This window comes from Scophthalmus maximus, chromosome 20 (assembly GCF_022379125.1).
Source record: "Scophthalmus maximus strain ysfricsl-2021 chromosome 20, ASM2237912v1, whole genome shotgun sequence".
Taxonomy (NCBI): Eukaryota; Metazoa; Chordata; class Actinopteri; order Pleuronectiformes; family Scophthalmidae; genus Scophthalmus; species Scophthalmus maximus.
In genome coordinates, this window is record NC_061534.1 from 5,118,941 (window position 1) to 5,135,020 (window position 16,080).

A 16,080-nucleotide genomic window follows, 5' to 3' on the forward strand; every position below is an offset into this window, starting at 1 on the left:
GTAAAAGAAGAAATGAAAAAAAGCTTCAAACTAAAAGTTCAAACTAACAAGACTGACAAACACATTCTTGTTATATTTAATTGTCAGACCACAGACTCTGAGAAAACACATCCTGACCTGTGAGGAGCAGATATATATTCACGTCCACTCGCCCGTGATCGCTTACAGATTTCACCGTGAACCCAGAGCTAAACTCTGACTAATCACAGATCAAAGTGGCTTTACTGTGCAAATCTCCCTGATAAACATATGCTTCTAATTCCAGCTGATCCCCCTTTCCCCCCTTCTCACCTCCCCCCGCTCCTATGCATTTAGGATCAAATCTGGTGTTAATAAAAATATTTGTGTAGCTCATAGCAGGGGAGGGAATGTTGTTGATAATTTACAACATATGTGGATTATTAATGGAATGGAGCAGGGATAGACCAACGAACATGGTGGATATTTGTACACCATAGTAATTGATTAGATACTGCAGTATCCTTTATTCAAGTAAACGTACTGTTACTTTGTCAATGTGAGAAAAGGTAAAAAAAAATAAAAATTGGCGCAGATAAGGAAAAAATTTAACATGGCCAGTTAATTTTTTTTGTAGAAATTTCCAATGATTTTCCATTCAGATTAGAATTAAGACACATTATTATTTTTAATTGCAGGTATGCCCTTTATCATACTGTAAAAAATTATCTTTGTTTCTTAGTCAAAGTAGTTGAAGAGGCTGATTTAAACAAGAAACAGCAGAAACTCAAGATGTTCTCTGTTCCTCTGCTGCCAAACTCAAAACAAAGAAAAGATTGAGACAATCATTTTTTTTCTCACTGTGCTTAATAATTATGCTTTTAATATTTCAAGATAACATAACATCCTGATGATGTTTGTGACATTAAGAGGATACTAAAGTGTAAACGGTACGGTTGTGTTTGGTCATATTGCTTCATAGTTTACATGACACACATTCAAACAGAAAAAAACAAACAGTTCTCATCAGGTTTTGGATTATGAAACACTAATAAGGTTTTATTAGAGTTTCCCTCATTGGCAAAAAGTCCACACACAAAAAAACAACCTCTGTTCCAGCAAAGTGTCTTTGCAAAGTTCTGTAAAAACTTCTCAGTAACAGTCTTTTAGACAAAGTGTCGACAAATCCTGAATATCTCCGTCTGTCTGTATCCGTGTTATGTTATGTCAGAAAGACATAACCTGTATACTGCTGTGTGTTATGGTGCAGAAGAAACTGGAAGAGGAACGGGAAGTGAAACAGTGAATATCGCCCAGCTCTTCTGTTGACAGCACTTCTGTGTCATATCTATAAAAAAAGTAACATGTTCCTCCTCGGTAACAATAAAAAAAACATGATGACTCTTATCATCATGAAATGAATGAAAGCAGATTCCCTTCAATGTGTCATCACGTGAGAGGGAAGTCAACTATGGGATGACATCATTTAAAAAAAAAGTTTGGTCCTTATGGCGTCATGATGACGGGGGAGACCTGTTACAGCACCAGCCATATTTTTCGTCTAGTGTTTCAGTTCTGAATATGAGTGTGGTGTTTGTCTCGTCTTCTTTTTTCCCCTTATATTCCTCTGCCGACCTTTATGGAAAACATATTCCAACGCTGCAGAAGACTGGGCCAAAGCAGAGGTTTCGTAAAATACGCACATTTCAGTGTGTGTCTGAGTGGGTCGGTCGGTTGGTGGGTGTAGTTGTTCCTTGGCACGTGTCTGGTCCTCGGGCTTCATACGGTGTTAACCAAACAGCAACAAGAGCACGATGCAGCCTGTGTTCACTATTATTAAAGGGACTGTTGACGAAAAAAGGAAAAAGACAAATAAATAAATGTTTCTCATTGGTGGCGTTATTTGCAATATCTTCAAACTCTTGATATACGGGCTGGGGATCAAATACAGTTAACACAAAATATAACACTTATTCATTTGAGAGCTTTCAATGTAAATCAAAAAAAACATGGAAGTGTCGTTTCCTCATCTCTTGAAGTCGGGCACAAGCATCAGAACATTTAACAGGATATCAAGATGAACTATTATGATAATTGATGAATGATTACTGTTATTATTACTAAATGTTATGAAACTATCTTCCTCAGACCTCTCATGACGGTCCGGACCGAGCGGATGAGGTTGAGGATCTGGGCTTTGACTCCTGGATCGTCCCCGAAGCCCCCGACTCCCTGGTCCACACCCCAACCCACTGATGAGGAGGTGGAAACAGAGAGGATGAGAATATAATAATATCATATCATATCCATATACACAGAGGAGGTAAGAGCCATTGAGGTGCGAACAGAAAGGATGAGAATATAATAATATCATATACAATACAGAGATGAGGTGGAACAGAAGGACAAGAATATAATAATATCATATCATATCCATATACAGAGAGGAGGTAAGAGCCATGGAGGTGGAAAAACTATCACAGAAGATCAGTTTGTGGATCTCAACCCCTTAAACTTTCTCTAAAGAAGCTTTAAGGTTGGAAAAATACTCTTATCCCACAACAGGAGTTAGTTCTGTGATGAACAAACCAGCTGATCGTGTAGCAGCCAGCAGCTCATAACAAGTCACCGACGCAGCTAGCTGCTGTTAGCTCGGTCCTCACCGATCTGTTTACACTATGGAAAGAAATAAAAATGAAATAAAAACGCGGCGGAAAACTTACTCTTGCCGAGAAACCTCTCCTCGTGCAACACGGCGATTGCGTTTGTGCAAAGAATAGCGGTCTGGATGAGAGAGTACAGTGTGAACGCCATGCTGGCAGTTTGTCTTCGTCTTCTTCTTCGTCTTTTTCTTCTTCTTCGTCTTTTTCTTCTTCTTCGTCTACCACTCCCAGAGATGCAGCTGCCGTAAACGAGCAGCGAATGTCGTCAAACTGCACCGCTTTAGTAAAATAATGTCACGACAACAAAAAGTGCCACGTTTTAAAGTGGAAAGTTAAAAAAAAAAAAAGAAGTGATGTGATTCACATTGTAACATGATATTTTTACGCTATTTCGACGTAGAAACACACAACGTTATGACGTGATAATTTGTATATTATAAAAAAGATTTTTCTCTCGTTGATAGATAGATAGATAGATACTTTATTTATCCCGAGCTGGGAAATTCTGGTGTAACAGCAGGACGTTTCACACAGCACACTTAAAAAAATATCTACAATATCTACACAAATAAATGTAAAATGTACGAATTGCAAAAAATATAGAGAATAAGAATAATAAATTTAAGGAATTTACATGAAATATTAACAGTGGAAATCGAAAATAAGATATTTCCATGTTGTAACGTGGTATTTTTCACATTATTACTACATAGAAACTTCTCCCCTCATAACGTGACACATTTTACGTTAAAACATGATAAATAGTTTATTATAAACAAGATATTTACATCTTACAACATATATTCACTTTGTAACGTCATTCAAATGTTTTACGTTATGCGATAAATAGTATTCCAACGTATTTTCGTCATAACGTGAAACGTTTTGTGCTTTAACGTAATAACTTTGTATGTTGTAATAAACGTCAAGAGATAATGTGAAAATATTTTTGTTATAATGTGAAAATCATCCTGTTATAACAAATAACTTTAATAAACACGTTATGTTGTGACATGTTTTTCGATCTATTTAATGCTTTTTTTCTGCCGTGGCAGCAAAACAAAGACAGTCGACAACACAGTTCATGTTCATATTTTTGTCACATTTACATAGTGTCACCCATCCTAATCTCTCTTTAATATTTTCCCTGGCCTAAAAAGAGAAAATAAATGAATTAATGAAAATAGGTTAACTAACAAATAGATTAACGTCGCTAAATAATATTGCCGTGGTCAAAAATCTAATGTTTCAACAGTATTTTCATGTAATTATCTTATCGTTGTGTTAGTAGCCTACCCAATAATTCTATGTTCTAACGGGTGGGTTTTATACTTTGTGCATTTGTTGGATGAGAACAGAAGTGAAACAGAGGAAGTCAGAATCTTGACCTGTGTTTATGAGAGTACTTAGTTTTCAGGAGCATCAAGTTTAAAATAGATAAGCCTTAGCATTTGCTCAAAGGATTTGATTTTCATAAACAACAAATAATCCTCATCATGAAATCCCCCTCTGGTTGTTTGTATAGACTTTTAATTTACACATAAATAGTAGAGAAACTACAAGAACATATTTAAATACATCTGCATTAACCGTTTATAATGATAACATCTTCTCAATAACTGACAACGTCATCCATTCAGTCATTTCACTCTATAAATTAAGATGAGGGCGACTTTCCTTTTTTAATTCTCTCTGACATACACACGGACTGCACCGTCATCATCGTCATCTCTTTCTTTTAACATTGCAATAAATAATATTTTCATAATCAGGGTCTGATACTCAAATAAATAAACAAACAAACACATACAGACAGACATGACAGTGAGGTTCAGTGTTCTCACTAATGACGTTTTATACAGTCGGGGTGAAATCATTTACAGGCAGATCTACAACACTGACAGACGTCGCTCCTCGTGGCCCCAGACATTCTTTTACGGATAAAAACAATTGGCCTTTGATCGTCTGCCAACATCCCAAACAAAGTTTAAAAGGCGGATTCAGCGATTTCATCTGGTACCTTCATGTTACACACTGTAGATGTGACAGAATGTTATTTCAAAGTTAAAAAAAACAAAAACGTAATCAGATGCTGCAACACCTGCATTGGACATAATACTGTTTTGTTTTTCACATTCAGAAATCCATCCCAAATACAAATACCATGGGTACAAATTGTGATGCCCTTGTGAACACTTTTTTGATACCACCCTTTGCTGATTCTAGTCAAACAGCACCGTTAGGTTTAAAAACCAAAAACACAAATACTCCCTGTGTTCGCATTTCCCTTTATTCTGTTCTTCATCTGGCACCTTCATGTTTAGGGACGACTCAAAGACCAAAGCTTGTGTTGTATCAAAGTGTCCACCGATTTTCTCTTCAGTGATTATTGACTGTGTCGATAATCTGCGGTAATGAGGATTTGCGTTCACAGGGAAGTTTGTTTAAGCGCAACTGAGGAGAATCCCGTGGGGATATATATATATGTTGACAATAAATTAAGGTCGGTATGTGTGTTTCTCAACAACAACAACAACAACAACAACAACAACAACAACAATGACAACAACAGCAGCGAAAACTCTCGTGTGACGTCCGTCCTCATCCACAGTCTGGTGTATGTACTGTGCAATTGGGGCCAGCAGCTCAGTCTTCTTGAATCTATGACTGTTCATCATCTGGTAAGAGCTTGGACAAGTTTTTTTAGGAGAAGGAAAAGTCTTACAACTGCCTTTTCAAAAGCCCTACAAAAGTTCAAGGGGCATGAAGAGAGGCGTCGGTCGCTTTGGTCCTGGTTTTGGTAAAGCTTTGAGTTTGACTGCCGGCGCAGCGACGAGGAAAAGAGCAGGAAGTCTCCTGGTGTCGCCAGTCTCGTGTCCCTCCCTCTCAGTTCAGTCAGTCCAGGAAAATAAACGTGACGAAGGACGAAACACACGACAGTATGAACCGCTCCAAATGAGTTCTTATAGCAGACAAGAGTTTTTTAAGTGCTGGGCTATTAACATTCAAGGTACTGAAGAAGCAGCCGAATCGCTCCGGTCCCAGGATAAGAAATGTACAAAGTCTGAGACCAATTTCCCATTGAGGAGAATGGGAACGGATAGAGGTCCACACTGTCTTATATATTTTTGTATATATATATTTTGTGTGAGCAGTCTTTTTTATTCTTGGAACAGTCACAGAAATCCAAGCAGCTTCTTCCTCTTTGATTCTCTTGAGTCTGCCTGGGAAGACAATGAAAACGTACGTTTAATGTTGTTGTTGCTGATGAAAACCTGTATTATTATTATAATTATCATCATTATTATTACCATTATTCGTTATTAATCTGATTAAAAAAAGTCCCCTTACTTTTCAGCTACTTGTTGAGATGTGAGCTGATCTTTTCTTTCCTGATGATGTTTGCGTAGGGAATCTGAAAGAAACAAAAGTTGGAGGCAAAAAATTGAATTAATCCTTCATAGACAAGACTTGTACATATATACATATATAAATATAATAGCTGCTTTTCACATTGAAATAGTCACCATTTTGCTTTATCATTTTTAAGATGCCAAAACAGCCAAACATTATTATATGATGGTGTTTCTGATAAATTCCAGGAACAAATAGCAATTTAAGACGGTTCAGCCTTGACACTCAACTCAGCCTCAAAATAATGTATTAATAATGTATGTGATGGTTGATACATTGTCTTGTCTTAAAAAAAAACAATATCCTTAAAACCACATTTTGTAACAGGATAAAGATTTCATTGTAATTTTACTTAAGTGAGTTGGTAAAAATCTAAAAAATACACTGCCGCGACATAAATAGAAGTTTTGTTGGAGTTAATTTAAACGTCTGTGAGGAAATTAATGCGTCATGACTCTCAGACGGTTCCATCTGCTTCGTCTAGACCCATTTGTCAAATTTTCAGCATCTCGTGTGTGCGTTTGACTGCACGTTCAGTCGTGTGACTTTGTGCTTACAAGAGCGCAGCACACTTTTGTGTGTTTTTGTTTGTGTGCGTGTGTTTTGGTGCAGGTTTTTTTTTTTTTTTGCGTGTGCAGTTGTTGCATGTGTCAGAAAGCAGAAAGACAAACAGCGTCTGTCAGCGTGTCTGCCGGCTGCCCGGGTGATTGATGTGCACGGAAACAATCAGAGGAACTCCTCACCCGTGAAAGACAAACCAGATGATTGCTTCTGGCTTTTGACGGACAAATAAGCAACAGCACAAGTGTCCACTTGACGTCTTCGTTTCTCCTTCATTTAATTTGATGTTTTAGCTTCATGACATTGCTTAAGATTTCATATTTAATGTGTGTCGACCATCGTAGTTATGGTATCATTTGAGCTATAACTATCACATTTCCTCATATATTTTTGATTTATTCTTACCTTGTTTTTTTTGTGGAGATGTGATTTAATCTATTCTTCACAGCAATCAAGTGAGGCTTTTTTTAAAAATTAAAGTATCTATAAAATAATGTTTTATTTGTCATATAAAAACATTGCAATTATTATCCCCCCCCATCAGTGTTCGGCAGTGATTGTATCATTACTAGTCTTACCATCTGTAACTGTTGGACCATCTCCTCTCGGTAGGCGAGCTCTCGTTTCATCTGATCTTGGAAATTATCTGAAATTAGAGTAAAAATCTAAGATTAGCCAGAGAAGCATTGTAAGAAAGAAAGACAGCGGAAATACCTCGAAAGACGTTGCCCTTAAAAGTATGCACATGAAAAGAGAGGCGAGGAGAGAGGAAAAAAAGACTTACGGAAAACAGGAAATGGCGAGGTGCCCTTCAGAGCATGAAACTCCTGCTCCAGTCTCCTCCTGAAGTCGATCTGCTCCAGCAAAACCTTCTGAAGCTCCTCTGCAGGAGCAGGAAAGAGTAGAAGAAGAAAGAGAGATGAAAATATTGCTTGTCAGAAGAACATACAGCTTTACTCTCGGTCTAGTACGTATGCTATGATTCCTCTATTCAATGTTAAGAAATTGGGGGAGGAATGTTAACCTCAATTAACAGCCTTTACCTTTCTCCATGTTCTCAACGTCCTTCTTCAGTGGAACCGGAGAGGAAGCGCCTTGGCTCTGATCACCTGGAAACATGGAGAGTTCCACATTAAATCAGAGGTAGTTACAATCTAAAGTCAGATTTGGCAGCAAGACTACAATCCTACTACAACACCAGAGAATACATTTAATTTGTGAATATACCCAGCTCCGTTTCCGAATGCTCTCCTCATCTTTCAGTGTTTATTGGTACGTTGTAATTCGCTCTTTGGCCTCTGGGTGTCAGTGTAAGTTTGTGCTAACGGAGACATTTACTGCATTCACTCAATGGTATTTTCACTATCTTCCTGTTATCAGATTTTTTTTAAAGCTTTTTATTTAGAGAAAAAGAAAAACAATAGCGTTCATAAAAATTAAATAAAAACAAAAGATTTTGCAGCTCTGAAAGCTGAAGTGATAAGAAAAAGTTTAACTGGACCTTCCACCGATTTAGCGAAAATAAACTATAACAACAAGTTACAGGTTACTGTGCTCAAAAACTGTTGCATTATGAATATTTTTGTCGTTCTATTTTCATGCCGTCTCATGAACACAGAATTACAAAGACATTGTCTTAGCTATACAGTATTTCATATGATGCATATTTCTTTTTAAAGAGTTGTTGCCGCCTGTGCTGATCTACTTGTTGCTTAAGAACTTCGCCAGGATCTGTCTTTAGATATCTGAATCACATGCTGTTTTTTTCAAAGTGTGTGCGTGTGTGTGAGAGTGTGTGTGAGAGTGCATGAGTGCATGTGTGTGTGATTGTGCTAATGTCTGAATTGGGATTGAACGCTTTGAATGAAGCAATCCAGCCCCCTCGACGTGTATATATCCTCCTCCAGTCATTTCATATCTTGGCTCCCTCTGCTTCATCTCTCCGTCTCTCTCTCGCTCTCTCTCTCTTTCATTTAGAGCAGAGAGATCTCTCCTTTCCTCTTCTCCTCTCTCCTTTCCTCCCCTCTCCTCTCTCTGTCTCATTTGACAAGCAAATTTGCAGACAGTGCCCGAGGATAACAACCTCGTTTGACAGTCAATTAACCGTGAATAGTCAAAGCCAAGGCGGTTTGCATTACATAAATGGAAAATTAGATTATTTTTTCTCCCTAGAAACAGAGGGAGAGTTTAAAGACAGTGGAGGGGAGGAGGAGGGGGGGTGTGAGACTCGGAGGAATCAGGCCTTCTAATCACGTAGAGCTTCCCACCGCCCAGGGAGACGTTTGGCAATCAGGGGAAAGGTGGTCTCATTTAATTTGTTTCGTGTAATTTTTCGAAATACATTATACATTATGCGCAGGGATCATTACGGTGTGTGTGTGTGTGCGTGTGTTGCAGGGGGCTGCGGGAGTGGGGGGTAGATATAAATGTTGGCACAGATGTCATAAAGCACTTTTAATGTCTTCCTGACAGATATAAAAAGGCAATAAGCTGTGATCTTTTTCGAACAGGAAAGGGTTTTTTTTTGTTTTTTTTCGCTGAGGAAGGGGAAAAAAAAAAAAGAGGCAATTATGTCGGCGGCAATATGGGTCTCGAATGAAGATTGCCAGCGCGGCTGCTTATCTCTGAGCTGATGTTTTCTTGTTGAACTATAACGGCCCCCCGAAGAGTAACAGCCCCGGCGACAACGCCGCTAAAGAGAGCAGCTGTGGCAGAGGAGCAGCTTGTTTCATCTCTCTGTGTTATTATGAACTCCTTAACTCCCCCCGTCTGATATGAAAAGGAGACTGAGGGTGGAAGAAGGAGCTCTCCCTCTTTAAATACTCATTTGTCTAATGAGAAGAAATGACACTGTAATTTTTTTTTTGTTCATAGAGTCACAGTTTTTTAATCAGCAGTTTGTTTTATATGTGGGAATTTTACATTCATCAACAGTCTGTGTGTGCTGACGAGAAGGGAAACCGTAGCTTATGATGCTGTTATATTATACATGTTTTATAAATCAGTGCTTTTTTAGTTTCACTTATTTTGATTCGATAGGTTTTATGAGATTTTAGTTCTAATTTGCAAACTTCTATTTATAGTAAAAAGTCGCTTTTGCATGTATTAATTAATTTCACTTGTGTCTTACGAAGACCTCAGTTGCTCCGCGCTACGAGATTCAAATTACCTAAGAGTTGAGAATTCAAATTAACCTTTTCATCCTAATAATTCTCCTAGAGAGTATCTAAACTGCCATTTTTACATTTTGCCTTTTTTTCCGGCTGTTCTGCAGCCACTTCCAAAAAAAGAAAAGAACATGAGCGAGTAATGTATATGTACCTGAGCTCTCCCTCCAGTAGTCCGGTGCAGACGTCTCACTCTCTGGCGCAAAGAAACTACTCTGCTCTTTGTTTTCGTCTGAGGGAAAATGAGAGGGGAAAGACAGGACGAGAAACTCAGTAAGGCCCATTGGTTGAGCTGGTTATCCGGACACATGGAGATAACTAAGTGTGGGCACGGTGTGTGTCTCCTCTGTGTGTGTGTGTGTGTGTGTGTGGGGCCGAGTGGCCATGCGTGTATGTTTGTGAGCGTGCCGCCGCGAAACACACACAAGACATTTTCTTTTTGCAAAGGGGTCAGAGTGGGAGATGAGGAGGAGCAAATGAAACGTCGCAGTAATATGAGCCTCGCAGGGACACGGCGACACCATATAACCACTCACTCAGACAATAAATGAAACAAAAGATGCTATAATACAACCGACTCCCGATGGAACCGATAGTGTGTAACAGTTTGCCGCGATAGATTGTGTGATGCTGTTTTGATGAAACGGTGTAAAAACCCACTAAAACATGTGGTGAAACGAAGACGGTGTAAAACAAAAGGACCTAGTGACCCACACGGAACACAACGAGCAGAGCAAAGTGATTTTTTTTTGTAGATGATATATAATAAATATGAAAGTCTAGTTTTTGAAACAAAGATTGTGTTTAAAGTATTTCAACTTTTGTGCTAAACGCCAAAAGGCTGACTTGCACAACACTGGTTCCATTCAATTTAATCTTTAACGCAAGCGACGCTAAAATGCCAAGAATATGTTGTTCTATCATCTGGTGTAGAGCAAAACATTATAGACTTTTAAAACTTTAGATTGGAAAAGACAAACTGATTTGAAAAAAAGAAAAAGACAAAAAAACCTCACCAGAATTGCTGGAGTTGTCTTTGGTTGCATACGCAGGAAGTCCTTCGTCTCTGTTTTTGTGGATCTGTAAATCACAAACAGTTAGTTAGGAATTTCTTACCTGTTATGCGTCAAATAGTGAAATTACAACACAGCAGAATTAGTCTAATACGGTCTCAAGTCTTGAGGCAGAGTGATGTCTGTATGATTTTGGTGTAAAAATCAATTATCAACGTAATCCTGTTGGCATTTTATCAGACATTGATAAAATTCACGTGTAATGATCTAAACTGCCTGTGTCTCTAAAATCAGTGAGATGTATTTGTCGCTCCCTCCTCCTCCTCCTCCTCCTCTTCCTCTCTCTCTCTCTGAGGCCTCCTGGTTAATGTGGGAGTCGACAGGTTAAAGATTAGAGTTGCCCTAACAGGCTGAGGTGACGGAGGGAGAACAAACACACCGTGGCCATTAAACAATCCACGCCCGGGCCTATTAGCCGGGATCAGAGTGGGGTGACCGATTCCATTTCTACGGGGAGAGAAAACCAGCCTATCAATCTGCTTATGCAGATCACATCGCTTGCCTGACTGCGGCACCATTTAAATAATAATTAGCTCAAGTGGCCTGGGGGGATATTTACGTTTTTGTAAGCGGGGTCCTCTCGGTGAGGCGGGTTGGAGCTGGAGAGAGGCAGGCTGGCTGGAGGGGAGGCAGGCGGGCTGGGGGACTCCTGCTGGATGGGGTCCGAGGAGGAGGGGGGAGGGGAGGCGCTGGGGTACGCGACGCCACTCCCTCTCTCCTTCCCCCTCTCCTCTCCGGCGCTGTCGCTCAGCGCAGGGAGGTACAGGTTGGTTTGAGTCTGTGGTGGCCTGTTTGTGAAACTCCCTTCCTCCTCATCCTCGTCCTGCTTTGACGACTCCACGTCCACCTCCCCCTCCTCCTCACTGTCCCCTACCTCCGCTTCACCGTCGCCGCCGCTTTCACTTCCGTAACTACAGCTGCTGGTGGGCGATAGCCGCTGGTGGCGGACGCCAAAGTCTTCGTCCGTTGCCCCGGTGACGCCTCCGCTGCTGCCGTGAAGTTTGGCAATGCTCTCTGCATCTTTGATGACAGGGCGGAAGGCCGATCCGTAGCTCGGCTTCCTGGTCTGCAGGGTGGGGGCGTCCAGGAGTTTGAGCCAGCCCTCTGACGTCACGGGGCGGAGGTCAGGGGTTACCGTCGTGCAGTCTGGGTCAAAAAGCCCCGTTCGCGTTGTGGTGGTCGCACTGCCAGAGGCCATGGTTGCTGCACCGACGCCATTTGCGCTGCCCGCGACAGCTCCGGGCTCACCGGGGTCTGAGAGATCCAGGAAGGCCTGTCTGAGTGAAGGGTTGTCCGCCAGGGAGGAGAGGGCACTGGGCTGCGGCTGGAGGTAGGTGGGGACGGGGATTCCTCCCGCTGCTCTCGGTGGCCAGAACATGCAGAAGGGAGGATAAAAAGTGTCTTTGCGGCCGGGCCATAAAAGACCAGACAGGCCTGCTCCTTTCTGCCCGGCTGAAACATCACTGTCATCTTTCTTCTGCTGGCAGAGGCCAAATGCCGGGAAGGGGTACGGTGAGGGGAAGAGCGACGTGGGAGGGAACTTCTGCAGCATGCCGAAGCTTTTGCTCGGGACGGGGATGACGGGATAACTACGTGGTGCCTTGCGGGGAGACAGACCGCCTCCGTCCAGATCGTCCTCATCTTCGAAGCGGCCTCTCTTCTGAGCGCCCAGGTCCGGTCCCATCATGTGAGGCACCACCGAACCGCCGAGGTTCTTCATCGACCCCATGGAGGAGCAGTGGGATGAGGAGGGCAGGGCTCTCTTCCGGCTGCCGCCATTGAACATGGCTTTGACGTCTTCCCACGCGAAGACCAACTCATCGGGCGGGATTTTCTCGCTGAGTTTGAGATGTCGTCGCCAAGAGTTGAAGTTGGCGGCGTCGGGTTGGGTGTACTTGGCGTCGGGCGTGCGGTGGGAGTGGAAGATGAACTTATTCGGGGAGAAGTACATGTTGCAGAAGGAGCACTTGATGCATTTGGCCCGGGAGCTGTTGTAGCGCGCCGGGATGAAGTTGCCGCGGCAACCCCAGGCGCACTCGTGCGACACGTCGAAAGCGAAGTTGTCGGGCAGTTTGGGCGGAGCATTCTCCCCCAGGAAGGACTTGCACAGGCGCTCGGCCTCCCGCTTGGTGATCATGCCACAGCGGCGCGACGAGATGGGCATGGCGCCGGCACGACGCAGGATCTCCAGCTGCACCGGCGTGCACTGCACACAGGTGATGCCCAGCGCCACGCGCCGGTTGTGGATCTCATTGTAGCTGTAGTTCTTGAGGAGCGTGTTTGAGATCTGCGCCAGGCAAAGTCTCTCGTTGTGGTCGATGACCAGGGACACGATGGGAACGCCGTACAGGATGACTTGGCCGACCTGGTTAGGCTTGAGCGGCGAGGACGAGGAGGACGGGGAGGACGAGGACGACGAGTGATGGTGGGCGGGTCTGGGTGGAGTCAGGGGCTCCTGCTGGTAGGAGCCTGTCGCGCTCGTCATTATGATGTCATTAGAGCTCGAGAGATGGGCTTTGTCCATACTTGGAGGAAAAAACTGTGCAACGACCTGAGAGAGAGAAAAGAAAGGGAAAAAATAAAGAGAGCAAATAAATCAACATGTGATGCTGCTGTTGAAATGTAACAAATAACCATAAAAATACAAAAATGCACACAAGCTTCTTCGCTCTGTATTACAAATAAAAGGAAATAAACACATTCACTCTTAAATACTTTCATCACGTGCCGATTTTTTTTTACAGATTTTATATATTATTTTAAATTGCATGCATTTAAATTAAATTAATTAAATTCCCAATTAACAGCCAGGCCTCACACTGCTTTTATTATTTTGAAAGTATTAATACAACTCATTAAATTAGGGAAATAATTGAATTTGACTGCATCATTTTTTAAAATTGAGATTTGGGCTTGCTTCCAAATTGGGATTGTTGACACTCGAACTACTCTAACAAAATGAGTGAGAGCAATTTATTTATTTTTCTTAATTATTACATAATTGATAGCATTTATTAATTAATATTAAATGTTGATATTAAAGACTCCTTAAATTAGGTGCTTGGCTGAGGGAAAATGCAAATGTTGCATTTATGTGTCACTTTTTCTGCATTTATTCCTACATTTCTTGCAGTTCAGCGGATTAATTAAATTTTCCAAATAATCATAGATTTCCATTCACAGCTCTGAAGTAATGAGTGTGTTGGCCAGGCTGCGCTTTCAAAAAGCGTGTTGGTCAATGGACAAACCATGAAAGAGGAAGATGACACACTCTTTGAATCTGATTGTTTCGGTCTCATCCTGCTATTCCCCCAAACATAGAAAGTTCAACACATTCAGGGGCCACACGGCCTTTTTTTTTTTTAGACTTCCTTTAAAAATGGCAAGAAATGTGTGATGACGAGAAAACAAGTATCACTTTTTTTTAATGTGCAGCATATTTTATTTTAATTAACTTTTATTCTTTGTGATTTATTTTAATTGTGCAATAAAAAAAACTTTAAACATCTGCTTAGTCGTCAATGAGTTACATAATTTGGAAAATGTTTTTGGTTTTTCATAAAAGATTGCAAATTCTAAAATGTATTTAACATTTTAACCACATCTACAATATTTTTTGTGTGAATCACATTTGTAATATGTTTCAGAACAAACAAAAAATGTTTTAACAAAAACAGAGAGAAACTGATTCAGCCCTTTCCCTTCAATGTGTTCCAACAAATAAATTGCTTACACTATAATAATTACTATGAATTATTTACACATTATATACAAGGAAGCAGTGCCATAATAACAATACGCAATAACAAGGTGTTAATATCAAACAGGCCAAAAAATTAAACTAAATACAACGAATGAATGAAAAGTAATTATTACAGAGCAACCTGGACTCATCTGGTTTAATTGTTTTGGGCTCAACAAAGACAATAACGCAAATAAAACAATTATTAACAATCGGCCTATAACAAGAGTGTATAGTTTGGCTCTGGACCGTGCGGTCATTGAGAAAGTGACTTCAGAGCAAGTTGAATCTAACGCCACGTAACGACACAGGCCTCCAACGGAGCAGCGCTGCTCAGTCATTCAAGCATCAGGTTCAACTTGGAACCATATTAGAGGAAGACGAAACGGTCGGTTGTTCTACTGACAGAAACACAATCATCATAATCATAACAATAATAATAATACAACATGGATATTACAGTATACAATAATATCAAATGACGGTTAGAAATGCAACGGAATGTGAGCTATTAACACACACATCTTCTGTTTCTGTTTTCTGTCCCATCGCTGCACGTGAACACACACACACACACACACACACACACACACTTTCAGACATTTCTTCACTCGACTTTCATCTGAAAGGTTCGAGCGGCTCTTACCTCCGACTCCCGGGAATAATCCCCAAAAGGCGTCGAATGAGTTTAAAAAGAATAAAATAAAAAAAAAAGACAAACCCGTCACGAGAGAAAGCGACGTGTCCTGCACACTTGAAAAAAACTCATTTTTTATGACGTTCAAACGAAGAGATTTCACTTAATTATATCCGGGGAACGTGGGATCGGAACTCGCGACCGACTGACGAGTGAGATGTGAGTAAACCGCGACGCTCGCGCCGGTTTTATTCGCTTTTCAGAGACGCCACGCGCCGTCCTAATCCCCCCCCCTCTCTCTCTCTCACACACACACACACACACACACACACACACACACACACACACACACACACACACCCTCTGTCTCTCTCTCTCTCAAACACACACACACACCCTCTGTCTCTCTCTCTCTCTCTCTCACACACACACACAACCTTTGTGTCTCTCGCTCTCTCTCTCTCTCTCTCTGTCTCTCTCTCTCTCACACACACACCCCCTCTCTCTCTCTCTCTCTCTCTCTCTCTCCTCCTGCCTTGAGTTTGATTGGCGTGCGGCTGCGCGAGCCCAGCCCACAATCAGGCACGCGCGCACACACGCATTTCATCGCGTCTCGCCCTGTTCACGCGCCGCGCTGCCTCGTGCAGCTGAGCAGACGCCAGTCAAACGCTGCAGAAGTCAAACTGCAAGGGGGCACGAGCCTGGACTTGCAGGGCGCGCGCACACACATGCACACACATGTGTTGGCACGCGCATGGAATGACACCCCCCACCACCCCCGGAAATAGCTGTTAAAAGACAATACAGCAGACCCAAGACGGAATTTAATTAAAATAATAATAATAATTATATTAATTTTGAATTC

General features: G+C 41.5%; 2 protein-coding genes across 4 annotated transcripts in view; both read right to left on the reverse strand.

The window, feature by feature from the left end:
- Window positions 1–458: 458 nt before the first annotated feature.
- ier3ip1 (immediate early response 3 interacting protein 1) lies at window positions 459–2,839 on the reverse strand. Its single transcript, XM_035609043.2, has 3 exons — window positions 2,682–2,839; window positions 2,109–2,210; window positions 459–1,803 (listed from the first exon to the last, which is right to left on the reverse strand). The coding sequence occupies exons 1-3, from the start codon at window positions 2,770–2,772 to the stop codon at window positions 1,748–1,750; spliced, it is 249 nt and encodes an 82-aa protein (XP_035464936.2). The 5' UTR covers window positions 2,773–2,839; the 3' UTR covers window positions 459–1,747.
- A 1,445-nt stretch (window positions 2,840–4,284) lies between these two features.
- The window catches only part of skor2 (SKI family transcriptional corepressor 2), a 92,474-nt gene continuing 80,678 nt past the window's right edge, over window positions 4,285–16,080 (reverse strand). Inside the window, exons 1-9 of one of the 3 annotated variants that reach the window (XM_047329654.1) lie at window positions 15,225–15,520; window positions 11,396–13,387; window positions 10,780–10,843; window positions 9,918–9,995; window positions 7,640–7,705; window positions 7,381–7,479; window positions 7,175–7,242; window positions 5,973–6,036; window positions 4,285–5,845 (exon numbers count right to left, since the gene is read on the reverse strand). In XM_047329654.1, the coding sequence (XP_047185610.1) occupies window positions 5,980–6,036; window positions 7,175–7,242; window positions 7,381–7,479; window positions 7,640–7,705; window positions 9,918–9,995; window positions 10,780–10,843; window positions 11,396–13,360 (2,397 nt within the window). In that variant the 5' untranslated portion in view covers window positions 13,361–13,387; window positions 15,225–15,520 and the 3' untranslated portion in view covers window positions 4,285–5,845; window positions 5,973–5,979. Of the gene's footprint in view, window positions 5,846–5,972; window positions 6,037–7,174; window positions 7,243–7,380; window positions 7,480–7,639; window positions 7,706–9,917; window positions 9,996–10,779; window positions 10,844–11,395; window positions 13,388–15,224; window positions 15,521–16,080 lie in introns of those variants that run through there. The other 2 variants (XM_047329653.1, XM_047329656.1) reach the window with 2 other exon arrangements.